Source organism: Panthera leo, chromosome C2 (assembly GCF_018350215.1).
Source record: "Panthera leo isolate Ple1 chromosome C2, P.leo_Ple1_pat1.1, whole genome shotgun sequence".
Classification (NCBI taxonomy): Eukaryota; Metazoa; Chordata; class Mammalia; order Carnivora; family Felidae; genus Panthera; species Panthera leo.
The window spans coordinates 95,581,586-95,597,540 of record NC_056687.1 but is presented as its reverse complement, the minus strand read 5'-3'; the positions used below and the strand labels follow the sequence as shown (position 1 = coordinate 95,597,540).

The following is a 15,955-nucleotide window of genomic DNA, read 5'->3' as shown; positions in this document are numbered from 1 at the left end:
TTCTCTCAGAAAAACTTACAATGGATTCATTTGATACATGATTAATCTGATTTAGACATTTTTAGGGGAAAGTAAACATTTTTAAGATTGATCTAAAAACAATCTCACTGACCCAAAAAGTATACTCTTAGGAAATTTCTTAAAAGAAAATAACTAGATATGTCAACAAGATATATAACAGAATATTCAATGCAGGTTTACTTATAATAGCAAAATTTCCAATACAGTCGCATGGGGGTTAGGGCATCAACAAACAAATTTTGGGTAGATGCATAAGACGTCACTTATCACCAGACCTCAACATGAACTCCAAACTCACAGATCCAATGTCTACTCAACATCTACAAGTGGGTATCTAATATCCACCACAAACTCAGAATGTCCAAAACCAAACTCCTGATTTTCTTCTCCAACACCTGCTTTGGCAGGTCCTTCCAGAGTTTCAGGCCAAAATGCTACAGTTATCCTTGAGTCTTCACATTTCCTCACATCTTTTATTCAGTCCATCAGCACATCCTATTAGCTCTACTTTTAAAACATATCCAAATCTCTATAATAAAATATTGGTGAAAAAAAAAATCTAGAATCTGGCCAACCACATTTCACCACATTTACTATCACCATCACAGTCTAAGCCACTAATCTCTCAGATAACCATTAAAAACCATTTAACTGGTCTCCCTGCTTCTATCTTTGCCCCCTAGAACCTAACACTGCCACTAAGTTAAAACCTGTCTGAGATCATGTGGCTTCCCTACCGAAATAGCTCTTTTCTCCAATTGCTTCGCAATTAAATGTGAGTAAAAGTTTTATCATCTCTTCCCAACTGGATTACAATTACCTCTCAAATGTCATCTCTACACCACACTCCCACTCTCTCATTCCACTCCAGCCACACTACCCTCCTCTCTGTTCCTCGAGCATGTTTGCCTCCTTCACTCTCCTTCAAATACCATTTTTATTAGCAATGCTTTCCCTGACCACCCTGGTTAAAAAAGCAAATTCCCTCTCCCCATTCCCCTTTCTTGCATTATTCTTCTTTATAGCACTTACCATCTGACATATTACATACCAGCTTACCATCTGTCTATCCCTAGCTCCACAAGGACAGAGAATTTGTCTGTTGTGTTGCTGTGCTCCCAGCACCTAAAGGGTCTGGCACATATTGAATGCTAATAAATATGTGTCGTATAAGTGAAATGTATGAATGAAAAAGAATCATAGAACTGGGCTTCAAAATCTCATCTTGTTTAGCACCATAAGTAGAAAGCTATCACAAACAAGGTTTTCCCTTTTTGACTAAATAGTACAGTGAATGAAAATCAAAACACCCAAGATTAATGTAGATCCCAGGACCAAAAGACAACAAAGAAAAAGAGAATGAGATACAAACAGCTATTGAGTCATTTAGAGACTTATGATTGCAATTTTCAGCTACATAATCCTTTCCAGCTGAAAATGCCCATAAAGGAGAAAGTATATAGAGAATGATGGCACTTCACTTACATTAAAACAGACAAATAAAATTAACTACATAAGTCTATCTGTTTACATTCATGTATAAAAACACACAGTAATAGGAAAGCCTGACACAAAATTTTTTCAGGGCCAAAGGGACTACTGAATCAGGATGTCCCTTCTACTTTATACAATTGTAGTGTATGTCCCTTAAACAACACGAGTACGTTTGTGTTTTATTTAGGCAATATAAAAATTAAAATAAAGCTCTTCAATCTACTTCCTCAGAGATAACAAATGACTAACAATTTGTTGTGTATCACAGATTTTCTTCCCGAATAGTCAGGCAGATATATAGATTTTTTTTTTAAGTAAGTTAAATGACAGGAATTCTGTTTCCAGGAAGATAGAGATACTTTTCAGTATCCCTCCCACTAAATAAAACTAAAAACCTTTGATGTTACATATAAAATAAGCATAAGAAGATCCCGAGAGGTGGAGAGAAGCAGACTGGCTAAGGACCTCAGAACCCACTGAAACATGTTGTTGTGAGGTCCCTGGGTTTTCTTTTTGTCTTATAGAACCCAAAATTTTAAGCTGAAGTAGTCAGTAACCCAGAAATACAAATGGGTACAAACAAAAAAAGCCCCAAAAGCAGCCTGTTCTTTCCAGCCGAAAGACCAAGAAAGAGGCTATCTACAACATGGAAAACTTTTAGACAACTGCTCTACTCTAGCCAAACACCACAGAAAACACTCTGGCCCACCCACACCAGCAAAAACTTCCACCTACACCAGGATGTAATGAGGTACCCCAATTCTCCTAATCCTTCCAATGGATATGCTTCAGAGAAAACAAGGTAGAGAGGCAGGACTTTCATCCCAGCCAGGCAGTAACAGACTTACCACCACCAACCCACCCTGTCCCTGCAGTATCAGTGGAGCAGTAACAGGTACTCTTACTCCCCTCGCTCCCTCCAGCCAGGACTCTCACCACCACTCAGCAATTATGAGTGTCAATAGAGATCAAATGGGTAACCTGGACTTTCTACCCTCAGACGATAGTAAGGAGGTGGCACACATTCCCTTTCAGAAGCTAGCCAAAACACAAAGTTTAAATATGATACACTCATAATACTCAAAATATTGAGGTTTCAATCAAAAATCACTCATCAAACTAAGAACCAGAAAGACCTAAGCTGAATACAAAAGACAATAAGTAGATGCCAACATCAAGATGAAAGATAAAATTATCTGGCAGATTTTAAAGCAGTCATCATAAAAAAGTTTTGAACAAGCAACGTGAGCCCACTTGAATGGAAAAACTCTCAGCAAATAGAAGATACAAATAAGAATCACATGGAAATTTTAGAACTGAAAAACAGAATAACCTAAATATAAGTTAATGAGATCATACTATAACTTTTTGCTTTTTTCACTTAATGCCTAATGAAAATGTAAGTCTCTGTATACACACATATTTTTTAGCTATAGTATTCCACTGTACGAATTAACTATAATTTGTTTAATCTTTAATTAATGGGCACTTATTTATATTGTTTATAATTTTTCACGATTATAAACCATGCATAGTTGTATAATTATGTCATTTCTGCATGATTATCTATGTCATAATTATCTGTCATTTTTAGTAAATGACGTCACTAAAAATAACAGTAAGTGAAAGGGAACGCATAGTTGAAATTTTCATACACATTGACAAATAATCTTTCAAAAAGGTTGTACCAAATACATTCCCACTTATAGTGTATGAGTATACCTACTTTCTCACATCCTTGCCAATAATGGGTATTGACTCAATGTTGTTCCTTGTTTTCTGATTTAAGAGATGTCCTTGTTTTTACATACACTTCTTTGTTACTAATACAGTAAATACATTTTCATATATTGAGAAGCCAGAAATTTTTCTTTGAAAATTACCAATACAGGTCTTTTGTGAATTCTCATTGTTTACCTTACAATTATAAATGAATCCTTGTTATTTCACAAATATCAGCTGGTTAATCTACAAGGTACTAATATATTTTTAATCATTCTGTTGGTTTTTAACTTTGTTGCTTTTTTTTGCAGCAGAGTTTTTAATTGGTTTGGATTTCATTTTGGCAAATCAAATTTAACTAAATCTAAGTCCAATTCAGTTAAAGTACAAAGGCATCAACTTGAACACTCAGTCCCAACTACATTTAAAACCAAACAATCATAAAATCACCACTCTCACTACTGATCAAAGTCTAGAATTAGTCTGTTTTAATGAGGTTTGGAAAGAAGAGGATGCTGGCACCCACTGATTACCTATATATTCAATTAACAACAGCCTTCTCCACAGTTTCAACCCTAAATCACAATGACTGGATTTTGACTCCGTTGTTTAATAATATTCTATTTCTCCATTGGGATCCCACTCCTACTCTAAATCCAAGTCTATGGATCTGGCTGATGACTTGACAACCTACCTTCTAGCCCTTTCTCCTACTGGAGGCTGGACCCTTCCCGGTGGGATTTCACTGTTGATCTGGAATCCTACCTTGAAATAACCAAAAACTGTGAAAAGTTTCTAGACTGCCACCTGACATGGCTCATTAGTATCACTACCTAGAGATTTCTGCTACCACACTCTTTCCCTCTTTTGGAGACTGACCCATACTTACTAAGCTACCTTGGGTATCATAATTTGGATAGCTAGTCAACTCACTTGAGCTACTGCTCAACTGGGATATAAAATAAAACAAATGCAGTGTATTTTTTTTTTATTTTCCTGGACATCTGCTCTCCATGCTTACCTCTTTCCCCCCACCAACCAATCACAGGTTCTGGCATATTTTATCATACATACAAGCCTGCCTGGTTTATGACAAGCAGCACTAATAATGTCATAAAAAAATAAATACAATCACTGGAATCAGAATTTCTGTGAAAGTCACATACATAAATTCATGAGAGAAAAATAGTTTAAAAGGATACCTTTTAATAATTTGAAAATCTCTCTTTGATATTTATGATATTCCAGTATTCCAAAGAATAAAAAAATTTGCCCATAATTTTTTTTAACCAGCTCACAAATGTTTACAGTGCTTGCCTTAACTACCAATGTATTAATTAAAGACACATCGGCATCAATAACCATAATTATAGTATTAAGGCTTAGGGCTAGATTACATTGCTTAAATTTTTCTTTTTCAGTCTGTTTACAAGTCATAAGTAACATCTTTTTTTTTTTTAAGTTTATTTATTTATTTTGAGACAAAGAGGGGAGGGGCCAGAGAGAGAGAGAGAGAGAGAGAGAGAGAGAATCCCAAGTAGGTATGCACTGCCAGCACAGAGCCTGATGCAGGGCTTGATCTCACGAAGTGAGATTTAACTAATTTTATTCATGTTCCAGGATACTTCCATGCCAAAAATAGGATTTTTAAATTAAAAATGTCAGTAGCCATAAAAATAATCATATGCTCCTATATATGTACTTAGTCAGCAAAGACCATACCCCTAGCTAAAGAAATACAGTACAAGTTATCTGCAATTCCTTAGCAATCTACAACTAAACTCTACTGCAGTCGATTTTACAAAGTATCAGAGTATTATCATCTTGGATCAGGAAAAATTAGTTAGAAAGGATATTATTAGGTTAACTCAATGGTTCTCAACCAGGGGCAGTTTTGCCTTCCAGGAAACAACTGCCAGTGCCTAGAGACATTTTTGGTTGTCACACTGTGGCAATGAGGAGGGCCTACTAGTATCTAGTGGGTAGAAGCTAGGAATGCTGCTAAGGACCCAAACAGTGCACAGGATAGCCCCCCTACACACACAGCAAAAAGTTATCTGGTCCATAACGTCTACAGTGGAGGAGACAGAGCAATCTGGAACTAACGAAATGTGAATATGGACTACACTGTTAAATTTCCTGCATCTGACCATTCTCATGTGGTTTTGTAAAAGAACAACTTTGTTCATAGGAAATACATATTGAAGTATTTAAGAATAAAGGAACATGTCTCAACTAACCTGCAAATGGTTCAGAAAAAGATGTCTGTCTACACGTATATATGTAGAGAGAAAGAATGAATGATAAAGCAATGAACCAAATGCTAACAATGGTGAATCTGAGTAAAAAGTATATAGAAATTTTCAATATGCTTACAATGTGAAATTCTATCAAGATAAAAAAATATTACATGCCTATAAATTTCTTTTAACTGGGAAACTGCACAATTTCTATATATGTGCAATATAGCAAATCAGATTTACTCCTTTCTCAAAATAAATTACGTTATCTTAGGGTGCTGGGTGGCTCAGTCATTTAAGCGTCCAACTCTTGATTTTGGCTCAGGTCATGATCTCACAGTTCGTGAGATTGAGTCCCGCATCAGGTTCTGTGCTGACAGTGCATGCCTGCTTGGGATTCTCTCTCTTCCACTCTCTCTGCCCTCTCCCCTGCTTGCGCTCTCTCGCTCTCTCAAAATAAAAATAAACTTCAAAAAAAAATTTTTTTTAAAGTTACGTTATCTTGAATGGATACTTGTAAATTGGCCAAGATAAGTCAAGTAAGCATAAGCTGAAAAGTATTAATTTCTAAAATGTGAAGTGTCCAAAAAAAGCTAGAAACATTTAGATGTCTACCAAGGGTTGACATTCTTTAGTATATTGCAGGGAATACATGGCCTAATACTCCTGCATTGTACATTTCAGGCTTTCAATACATACTGAAAACTGCCATAATTCTGAATCACATAAAATCTGAGAAAAATCAGCAGGAAAACATATATAAGAAATAATACAAAAACATTTTTTTTTTAAGACTCAGATTTTCACGGCGCCTGGGTGGCTCTGTCAATTAAGTGTCCTACTTCAGCTCTGGTCATGATCTCGCAGTTTGTGAGTTCGACCCCTGTGTCAGGCTCTGTGCTGACAGCTAGGAGCCTGGGGCTTGCTTTGGATTCTGTGTGTCCCTCTCTCTCTCTCTGCTCCTCCCCTGCTCATTCTCTCTCAAAAATAAACAAACATTAAAAAAAAATTTATTAAAAAAAAAAACTCAGGTTTTCAGAAGCTTAACATTAGCTCTGAATTCTTGAAACTTATCATTTCTATTTCTACGCACTTATCACTTAAGTATCAATCAACAAATATACAACAGCAACTTTGTAAATATTAAGTTCACTTTTGGAAAGCAGTAATTAACATTTTTAAATCCAGGAAAAAATTTAGGGCACTTACAGATGTCTGGGACATACTTGACTGTTGTGTGACACTTCCTGTGGGGGATGTAGATGGTCTTCCACTGGACAAACTTGCCTAAAATAATAAGATCTTTATAATATGTCTATAAAAATCTGAAGTTAAAAACTTTCTGGCACCAAGATACCAAAAAATCACAATAAAAGTTAAAACATCTAGGTATGAACCAATGCAAAATTCAATTCACAGTCAACACAGATTAAGCTTTGGCCCAACAGCTTAAGAAAAAAAGGAAAAAGCTGAATAACGAAAACGAAGGACCCAAAGGCTAATCTTATTTTAAGAGCTGCACTCATTGTCAGTTTCACTCTACAAGTCTCTGTCTTCTTTCAAGTGGAATCACCACTCCAACGTTATGAAAAAGAAAATGGAGCCACATCAAGTGCCAGTGGGTTTCAGTTTCCTAACTTGTATCATGAATATGAAGTTATTTAAAATCATACTACGAAGAAGATGCAAGAGCTGTGTTCCTAACAGAAATAAACCTTTTTCAGGTTCAATCAACTGAGATCCTCCTCTCATAAGAATATTTAAGATTAAATCTTCACATACAGTCTTATTTAAATAAACAGAATAAGAATGAAAATCTTTTTTAAAGCAAGCATTTAATTATAAAAATATCCCGTTATCACTAGGAAGTTATGACTAGATACAAGAAAGGTGCATGTATATATATTTTTATACAGAAAATTTCTGGAGGAATATATACTGAACAGCAGCCACCTGTGAAGAATGAAAAACAGCAGTGGGTCTAGAAAATGAACACCTCCACTTTACCTCTTATAAACAATTTTATACTGCTTGATTTTTTTAAATGAATGTAAATTACTTATATTAAAATTTTTTTCACTGAAATGTAAATACAATTCCTGTAACCCTAAGTATTCACTGTTGTACCCAGAATTTTATCACCCACAAAACCATGACACTAGCATAGTATTTCTGCAATGTAGATAAAAAGAAGTGGGACGGAGCTAGCAACCGAGTAACATATAAAACATATCCGTACACTTTTTATTAACTTCTATCTGGCAGCCTATTAATTTAAGACAAACTAATCACAGGACATCTGAGAATTCCGAAATAATACCCAATATATCTATTTTCAGTAATTATCTGCAAAAAATGTGAACTTTTGCCAACTTTACCTCATAAAGTCTGAATTCAGTTAAGTCTCACCTGAACTGCAGCAAGGCTCTGAAGCTGGGAGCTGCTTAAGTGCTGCTGCTGGAGGGCTGCGGTGTGTAGCATCAAGTGCTGCTGCTGAGCAGCGTACATCTGCTGAAGGTACTGAGCAGCAGAGCTGGGGGGGCGATGCAATGCCTGCTGAATCACCTGTGACGAGTCAATTGAACCAATGTCAAATCATGATCTTAATGGTAAGCTGAACCATGAAGTATAAAACAAGCGGTGGTTTAAAATTTCACTACGTTAATATTGAGGGTAATGTTTATTAACATAGTTCTCTCCTAGTTACATATGACTAAGATTCGCTAATCTGTACAAATCAAAGCCACCCAAAAGAAGCAATTCACAAAAGAAAAAAGAGCCAAATAAGCACCTGAAAAAATCTTCACTCTCATTAGTAGTCAAAATTTACAAATTAAAACAAGATACTATTTTCCAACTTTCAGATGAATAACTGACTTATTTTAGTGTATGCGCTGCCAAAGCAAGAACTGAATAACTGACTTAAAAGAATATTACCACTAAATGGGGAAACAGATAACTCTCACAGTGTCAGTAAGGATGTAAACTGGCGTACTGTTTTAGAGAAAACTGGGTAGCATTCCGGGCTTGGGTATAGAGAGAAATATGCATTTACAGCCATTACAAATAATAACATAGATCAATGCTGCTCAATATAGCAGCCACTAGCCACATGTGTCTCCTGAGCACTTACGAATGCAGCTAATGCAACTAAGAAAATGAGTTTTTAATTTTACTAAATTTTAATATAAATAGCCACAAGCACCTAGGAACACAATACACCTGTATTGTACAGCACAGACATATCTACTTTTAGCAACAAAAAAAAAATTCCCAAATATATCATTTGGTGAAAAAAGCAGATTATTAAATAGTGTATAGAGTAAGATACCATTTTATATTAAAATATTTGAAAGACTATTCAGGAAAACATTAAAAGACTACCAATAGACAGCTAGATTTGAGGAGATTTTTACCTTCTCATTTGTACTTTCCGTAAATATCTGGAAAAAATCTACAAGCAGGTATTATATAAATAATCATGTAAAACTATAAAGCTACTTCCTGTTTTAAATTATTAGTTTTTTTAATGTTTTTAAATGTCAGATTCCTTTCAACATAAAAAAAACTATTCTAACTTAAAAAAATTCCTGAAAAACTGTTAATTACTGTGAATATTAGTAAAATATAAAATCTGAGCCTGAAACTTCACAAATAGATACATGTAGAAAAGTATTCTAAAAAAAGAGAAAAAAATCCTTGATCTGTCCAAACTCATAAGTCAGACTAGACCTCTCCTCTGCAACCACATTCCAAAGTCACACCATGCCCCACAGTGATCTGAAACAGCACAAAACCCTACTCTCAGGATCAAACCACAGTGTTCAGAACTAACAGAGTAATTGAGCCATAATCCTACAGCTTGAGGTCTGAGTCAGGACACCATGAACCACAGAGCAATGAATCTCTTTATCCAAATTCCAAGAAACATATTTCCTTGTTTACTTTCATGTATTCATATCTCATCTCTCCAACTACAGATTGGCTGTATCTGCTACAGACTCCTGTCACAATATCAATGTACGCTTTTGACCTCTCAGGAGATGACAGACCAGCATTAAGCAATTCAGAATTACAGCAGTACACCTTTTGGGTCAGGTAAATCTATATATGTTCTTCGAATTCCATAACAAAACTAAAGTCAAGCTAAAATAAAAGATAAATATAATCTATTTGACACATTTTTGTCAGTGTAGCCATTTCTTCTATTGCCAACACAGTCTTTCATTATCGTTCAATGACACACTGATGGAAGAGAGACTCCTAAAAGGCAAGTTAAAGGTACAACACATTGTTCTTATTTTAATCTTTAAAGAAACAAAAAGGGTAAAGAGAACTCATGGGACTGGAAAAGAATGCTGGACAGTATTAAAGAACTACTTAGGTAATTCAATGAATATTGATTTGACTGTACTTTAGAGTAAGCAATTCTATCACCTCATAAGAACTAGTATAAGTGCTATTTGTGAGAGATACCTATACCTATCCTTCTCCAGTAACATCTTATTTTTTATTAACACATTCAGCTTAGATAAAAACTAGAGATCAAAATGTCATATTAAAATACCACATCAACTACATGCTCAAACATCTAGATACTCTCTCCTAGATCCCTTGCCGCAAAGAAGGTAAAAAACATTAAAAACACATTCCTCATTCCAGTTTGAACTTTTGCTGGACTGACTCAATCTTCAACAACTCTGATTCTACCCCATGGTAACTTCAGAATTCTAAACAACACAACAGTTAAAAGCCATTATGCTGGGATATCCAATCTAGAAAAATGGAGTGGAGAGAGGACTATATCGCAACCAGGTTAAGTTATTTTCAGAGTAGAATGAAACATAAAAACTCACAGAGTGATTAAAGGCACAACTCTAAAACCAGACAATCTACTAGCTATGTGAATTTAGGAAAAGTTAATCTATTTAAAACATCCGTTTTCCCATCCGTAAAATGGGAGATAACAGCATCCACTTTACAGAGGTGTGGTGAGGATTAAAAGAGATAATCCAGGGGGGCGCCTGGGTGGCGCAGTCGGTTGAGCGTCCGACTTCAGCCAGGTCACGATCTCGCGGTCCGTGAGTTCGAGCCCCGCGTCAGGCTCTGGGCTGATGGCTCGGAGCCTGGAGCCTGTTTCCGATTCTGTGTCTCCCTCTCTCTCTGCCCCTCCCCCGTTCATGCTCTGTCTCTCTCTGTCCCAAAAATAAATAAAAAAAAAAAAAAAAAAAAAAAAAAAAAAAAAAACGTTGGAAAGAGATAATCCAGGAATGCCTGAGTGGCTCAGTAGGTTAACATCCTTTGACTCTTGACTTTGGATAAGGTCATGATCTCATAGTTTATGAGTTCAAGCCCTGCTTCCAGGCTTTGCACTGGCAGTTCAGAGCCTGCTTGGGATTCTTTCTCTCTCTCCCTGTCTCTGCCCCCTCCCCTGCTCGTGCATGCACTCTCTCTCTCTCAAAATAAATAAATAAACTTTAAAAATAAAAAAATAAAAAAAAAGAGGGATCCCTAGGTGGCTCAGTCAGTTGAATGTCCGACTCTTGATTTTTAGCTCAGGTCATGATCTCATGGGTTTGAGCCCCATACCAGACTCTGCACTGTCAGCAGGGACCCTGCTTAGAGTTCTCCATCTTTTCTCTCTCTCTGCCCCTCCCCTGCTAATGCTCTCTCTCAAAAATACATAAACTTTAAAAAAAAGATAATCCACGTAAAGCATTCATCAAATGCTTGCCACATAGCAATTATTCAATAAATATTAGCTACTGTTATTGATTGGGAATATATAATGTGCCCCACACCGTTTTAATGCTTCCTTTAATGATCAAAGTAACTGAGGAACTAGGTGGTCTCATCCTCATTTTACAATTTCCTGATGGTCAAAGAGATCATGCCTCTCAGCCAAGACACATAGCTACTAAGGATTAAGAAAATGGAATTCAAACAAAGAGCATATCAGACTACAATGCCCATGCCCTTTTTATGAAATACCATATTGCCTCTAACCAAGTAAACTTAATTTTGCAACCAAGTGAAGAGACTAAAACTTTTCCTAAATATTCCCTTCCCTCCTCTGCCCCTAAGAACTTTAAATGATTCTTCTGCTTAGGTTCTTAAGCCACTTGAGTTTAAAATGAACCTCTAGGGGCACCTAAGTGGCTCAGTTGGTTGGGCGTCTGACTTTGGCTCAGGTCATGATCTCGTGGCTCGTGGGTTCGAGCCCTGCATCAGGCTCTATACTGACAGCTCGGATCCTGGAGCCTGCTTCGGATTCTGTGTCTCCTTCTCTCTCTGCCCCTCCCCCACTTGCACTCTGTCTCTCAAAAATAAACATTAAAAAAAAAATCTTCAAAAAAATAAATAAAATGAAATAAAATAGGGGCACCTGGGTGGCTCAGTCGGTTGAGCGTCCGACTTCGGCTCAGGTCATGATCTCACAATTCGTGAGTTCGAGCCCCACGTCAGGCTCTGTGCTGACAGCTCAGAGCCTGGAGCCTGCTTCAGATTCTGTGTCTCCCTCTCTCTCTCTGCTCTTCCCCTGCTCACATGCTGTCTCTCTCTCAAAAATAAAGATTAAAAAATATTAAAAGAAAAAAAAATAAAATAAACCTCTTAACACATCCACAGACCTGAACAGATCTTCCTAAGTCTATATTTTGGTTTCAAATATAAAAGAACCTAGAAAAGCCTAGATCCATTCTGTATATTTTGGCTGTAGGCTGAGTGTCTCCACATTGTAGCAGCCACCTAGAGACCTTCCAATTATAATTTTCTTGACATATGGTTTTATAAGCCACATGCTGACAAATGTAAGCCCTTTCAATAGAAGGATTATTGAATAACTTTTGATTGTTTCAGATATTAACTATTCTAACTGCACTCATTTAGAAAATATCATGTGACTCATTTGAGGACGTAAAACAACAGGTTCACCCGGCTTAAGAGAAAAATAACGGCATCCTAAGTCTTAGCCCACCCGTCATTATAACTGAAATACCTGTACAGCGTGTCGGTCTGAGCCACTGTAGACAGAGATCTGTGGCTGCTGCATTCGAGAGGAGGAAGTGGTGATAGTTGTGGTGGTGGTACTACTGGCTGTTGTCGACACAGAAGATGTGCCAGGGTTTGCTTCACTATCCATAGCTGTACTGTGGTCCTTGAATCTGTCAGGTAACACAAAGGGTTTGTGTCGGCAAAAGCACTGTGTTACAGGCTTTAAAGAGTATTTATATTTTCAAAGAAATAATCAGCAACAATCTAAATTTTTAAGACAACCCTCATAATAGCAGAGATAGCATACAGTCACCATAAACACTTAGGAAGGAAAAGTACTTCACAAATATATAGCATATTTGATAGTTAATACCTTCTAAATTTGAGTTCAAATAATTCAGGATATGCAACTTAAATAAATCCTGGCCTAAAGTTTATCTTTTCATTATTGAAAGATGAGTGAAACCGAAACAAGTTTATAAAAGAATACTATACCTAAAAAATAAATACTAAAGCAACATCAGAATTTAAAATATTTCTTTACTTTCTTTTGACCAAAGTCATTCTTAACTATTAAAATAGGATGCCTAAGCATTTGTGTTCATTAGCTTATTTCTGGTTACCATATACACTCTGCTTTTAAAATGTTCTCTTATTAATTTTAAAAATAATTTAAGATTTTATTTTTGGGGGCGCCTGGGTGGCTCAGTCAGTTAAGCATCCGACTTCGGCTCAGGTCATGATCTCGCAGTCCGTGAGTTCGAGCCCCGCGTCGGGCTCTGTGCTGACAGCTCAGAGCCTGGAGCCTGCTTCCGATTCTGTGTCTCCCTCTCTCTCTGCCCCTCCCTTGCTCATGCTCTGACTCTCTCTGTCTCAAAAATAAATAAAAACATTAAAAAAAAAAAAGATTTTATTTTTTAAGTAATCTCTATACTTGATGTGGGCCTCCAAGGGGCACCTGGCTGGCTCAATGGGTAGAGCACACAACTCTTGATCTCAGGGTTGTGGTGAATTCAAGGTCCACACTGGGCACAGAGCTTACATTAAAAAAAAAAAAAAAAAAAAAAGTAGGGGCGCCTGGGTGGCTCCATTGGCTAAGTGTCCGACTTTGCTTCAGGTTCGTGATTTCAAACCCCGCATTGGGCTCTCTGCTGTCAGCACAGAGCCTGCTTCAGATCCTCTTTCTCCCTCCCCACTCATGCTCTCTCTCAAAAATAAACATTTTTTTAAAAGTAAAAATAGTAAGTTTTTATTAACTCACAGCGGCTTTTCCCCTAGTCTACAACACTGTCCACACTACACCTAATAACTCTGGTTATACTTATAAGCAGATTACTCCTGGAAAACAGAGCAGCTGACAATTTCCTCACTTCCTTCCAAAAACCTCCTTTCATAAAGAACTGCTCCAAATTTTGAAAAACTGTAATTATGTTACTTTCCTCATGTATGCACAGTAAAGGACATTTTTGTACCAGACTTTCTGATTCCTTCAAACTCACTTCATTGTTGTGGTATAAAATCCCACTTAACACTGAATCTACAACTGAATAAATTCAAACAACATTTTAAGTCAAATCTGAGGGCCTCAATATTGTTAGAAAGTAAAACTTAGAAATGCACCAGAATGGTGAAAAGCACACTTGAGAATCTACGGATTTTATCTGTCTTTCTTATCCAATCTTTTCTTCTGAGAAGCAAAATCTGCCACACATCACATCAGCATCATTGACAAGAATGTAGCAAGAACACTTTCTACTTCATGAAAAGACAAAGGAATTTGGCACTAATTGTGCATACACACACTATTCCCATATGGTGTCCCTTTACGTACAAATTTTCTTTGTTCTTTACACCATTTATGCAAATAGTATTTATAGGCTGTCCAAGGAATTAAAAGTAAAAAAACAAAAAAACAAAAAACCTCAATTTAATAAAAGGAAGTGAAAGGAAAATAGTAGAGGAAAACAGCTGACTTCAGTTTTTTGATTAGTAAATGACTCACATCTTTATGCTTCTCTATGGTTTTTTTTTTTTATACTTTTTCAAACTGCTTTCCAATCATCAAATCATACGTTCAAATCATACAGATTTAGTGGTAGACAAGGTAAACTTTTTGCCAAATTGCTGGCTGTCAAAACTCTTACCCATGTAGCAGTGATATGCAAAAAGCCAGCTTAAATTCTGGTCCTTTCAGACAGCTATTCTGCACAACCACGTCCTCAAACTGAAACCCCATGGTAAGTTCGTTCACTAACAAACCAAAGATGGTCGCAGATAATCCAAATTCTAGGCCCAAATCTAAACATCAGTGAGCAGGAAGGACCAAACCATTGTATCACATTTGGAGACCTGGCACAAAAAAACAATTTTACTAACTCCACCGTCTGTGCGTAGTACTGTCTGCAAAATACAGCTGGCAGTCGTGGTGCACAAGAGGCCTACCCAGGAAACACGAAGTTTGAGTAGCTAACTAAGAACATCATCACACCACACCACCACACAAGAACATGGCTCTCTAAGGCAGGCGTCAACACTGCAGCCAGAGACCCAGGGGAAATAAGGTCTTTCTTTCCGGGGTGTTTCAGCCTGGCCAGACCCGCAGGAGCCCCCGCCGCGATAAGGCCCGCGCTAGGACACCTTCTCCACGCCTCCTGGGGGAGGGCGGTGAGCAGCCTCGTCTCAGGTTCTCCCTCCGAGGAGGAGTGGGGTGACGCCGGGGCGGGAAGGGGGGGAGCGCTAAGGAGGCCCGGCAGTGCCCGCCCAACCCTACCCAGCCTCCGCGGGCCCCTGGAGCGGGCATCCGTGACGAGGCTGCCCGCGGGGCCCACTTGCAGGGATGACAGCGCTTGAGGGGCCCGCTGGGGCCCACCTCCCGGAAGACCCCAGCGGTCGGGGTCCCTGGGGTGACTCTGCCAGCAGGGCCCTGCCGATTCGGGATCACACGGCGGAAGGGGCGCTCCCGCCTGGAGGTAACTAGACCCTTACAGTTGGCCTCCGCCCCCCTATATGGGCCAAGCGGGCTCCTCCAAGCAAGATAAGGAACTCCTGGGTCTCCCTTTCCCTGCACTGCCCTCCAAAGAGCCTTGAGCTTTCCCCTCAGGGGACATGTCGCTGCCCCACTCGCCCCCGGTTACGACATCAGTCACCAGCAAGTCACTCACTCCGCTTCCGCCATCTTCTCTCCTCCATCACTAACACGGGCTGCGCATGCGCCCCCCGGCGGCGAGCGGAGGGGCGGGGTCGACTCAGCCCGGGGGCCCCCCAAGGTCACGTGGCGTTCTCGTTTTCCAATCCCCCCTCCCACCTGAGGCCTTGTTCGCTCGGGGAAATGACCAGGTTTCTCCAATTTAGCTGCCACTATCTCCCCTCCAATCCCTCCCTTTCTCTTGCCGATGGTCATCTTCTTACGGAGGGGTCTGTAACCAAGATCTAAAAAGTTCTGCTTGGACAGTTAACTTAAAATTTTTAAGAACATCTAAAATATA

General features: G+C 38.3%; 1 protein-coding gene across 8 annotated transcripts in view; it reads right to left on the bottom strand.

Annotated features, from left to right (window-relative positions):
• PHC3 (polyhomeotic homolog 3) overlaps positions 1–15,688 on the bottom strand; it is a 91,741-nt gene extending 76,053 nt beyond the window's left edge. For 5 of the 8 annotated variants that reach the window (XR_006193011.1, XR_006193012.1, XM_042903151.1 and 2 more), the window contains exons 1-3: positions 12,475–12,640; positions 7,887–8,042; positions 6,687–6,764 (exon numbers count right to left, since the gene is read on the bottom strand). Coding sequence is in view for 6 of the 8 variants with exons in the window: in XM_042903151.1 (XP_042759085.1) it covers positions 6,687–6,764; positions 7,887–8,042; positions 12,475–12,618 (378 nt within the window). In the remaining 2 variants the exon portion in view is untranslated. Of the gene's footprint in view, positions 1–6,686; positions 6,765–7,886; positions 8,043–12,474; positions 12,641–15,631 lie in introns of those variants that run through there. The other 3 variants (XM_042903148.1, XM_042903150.1, XM_042903149.1) reach the window with 2 other exon arrangements.
• Positions 15,689–15,955: the final 267 nt, after the last annotated feature.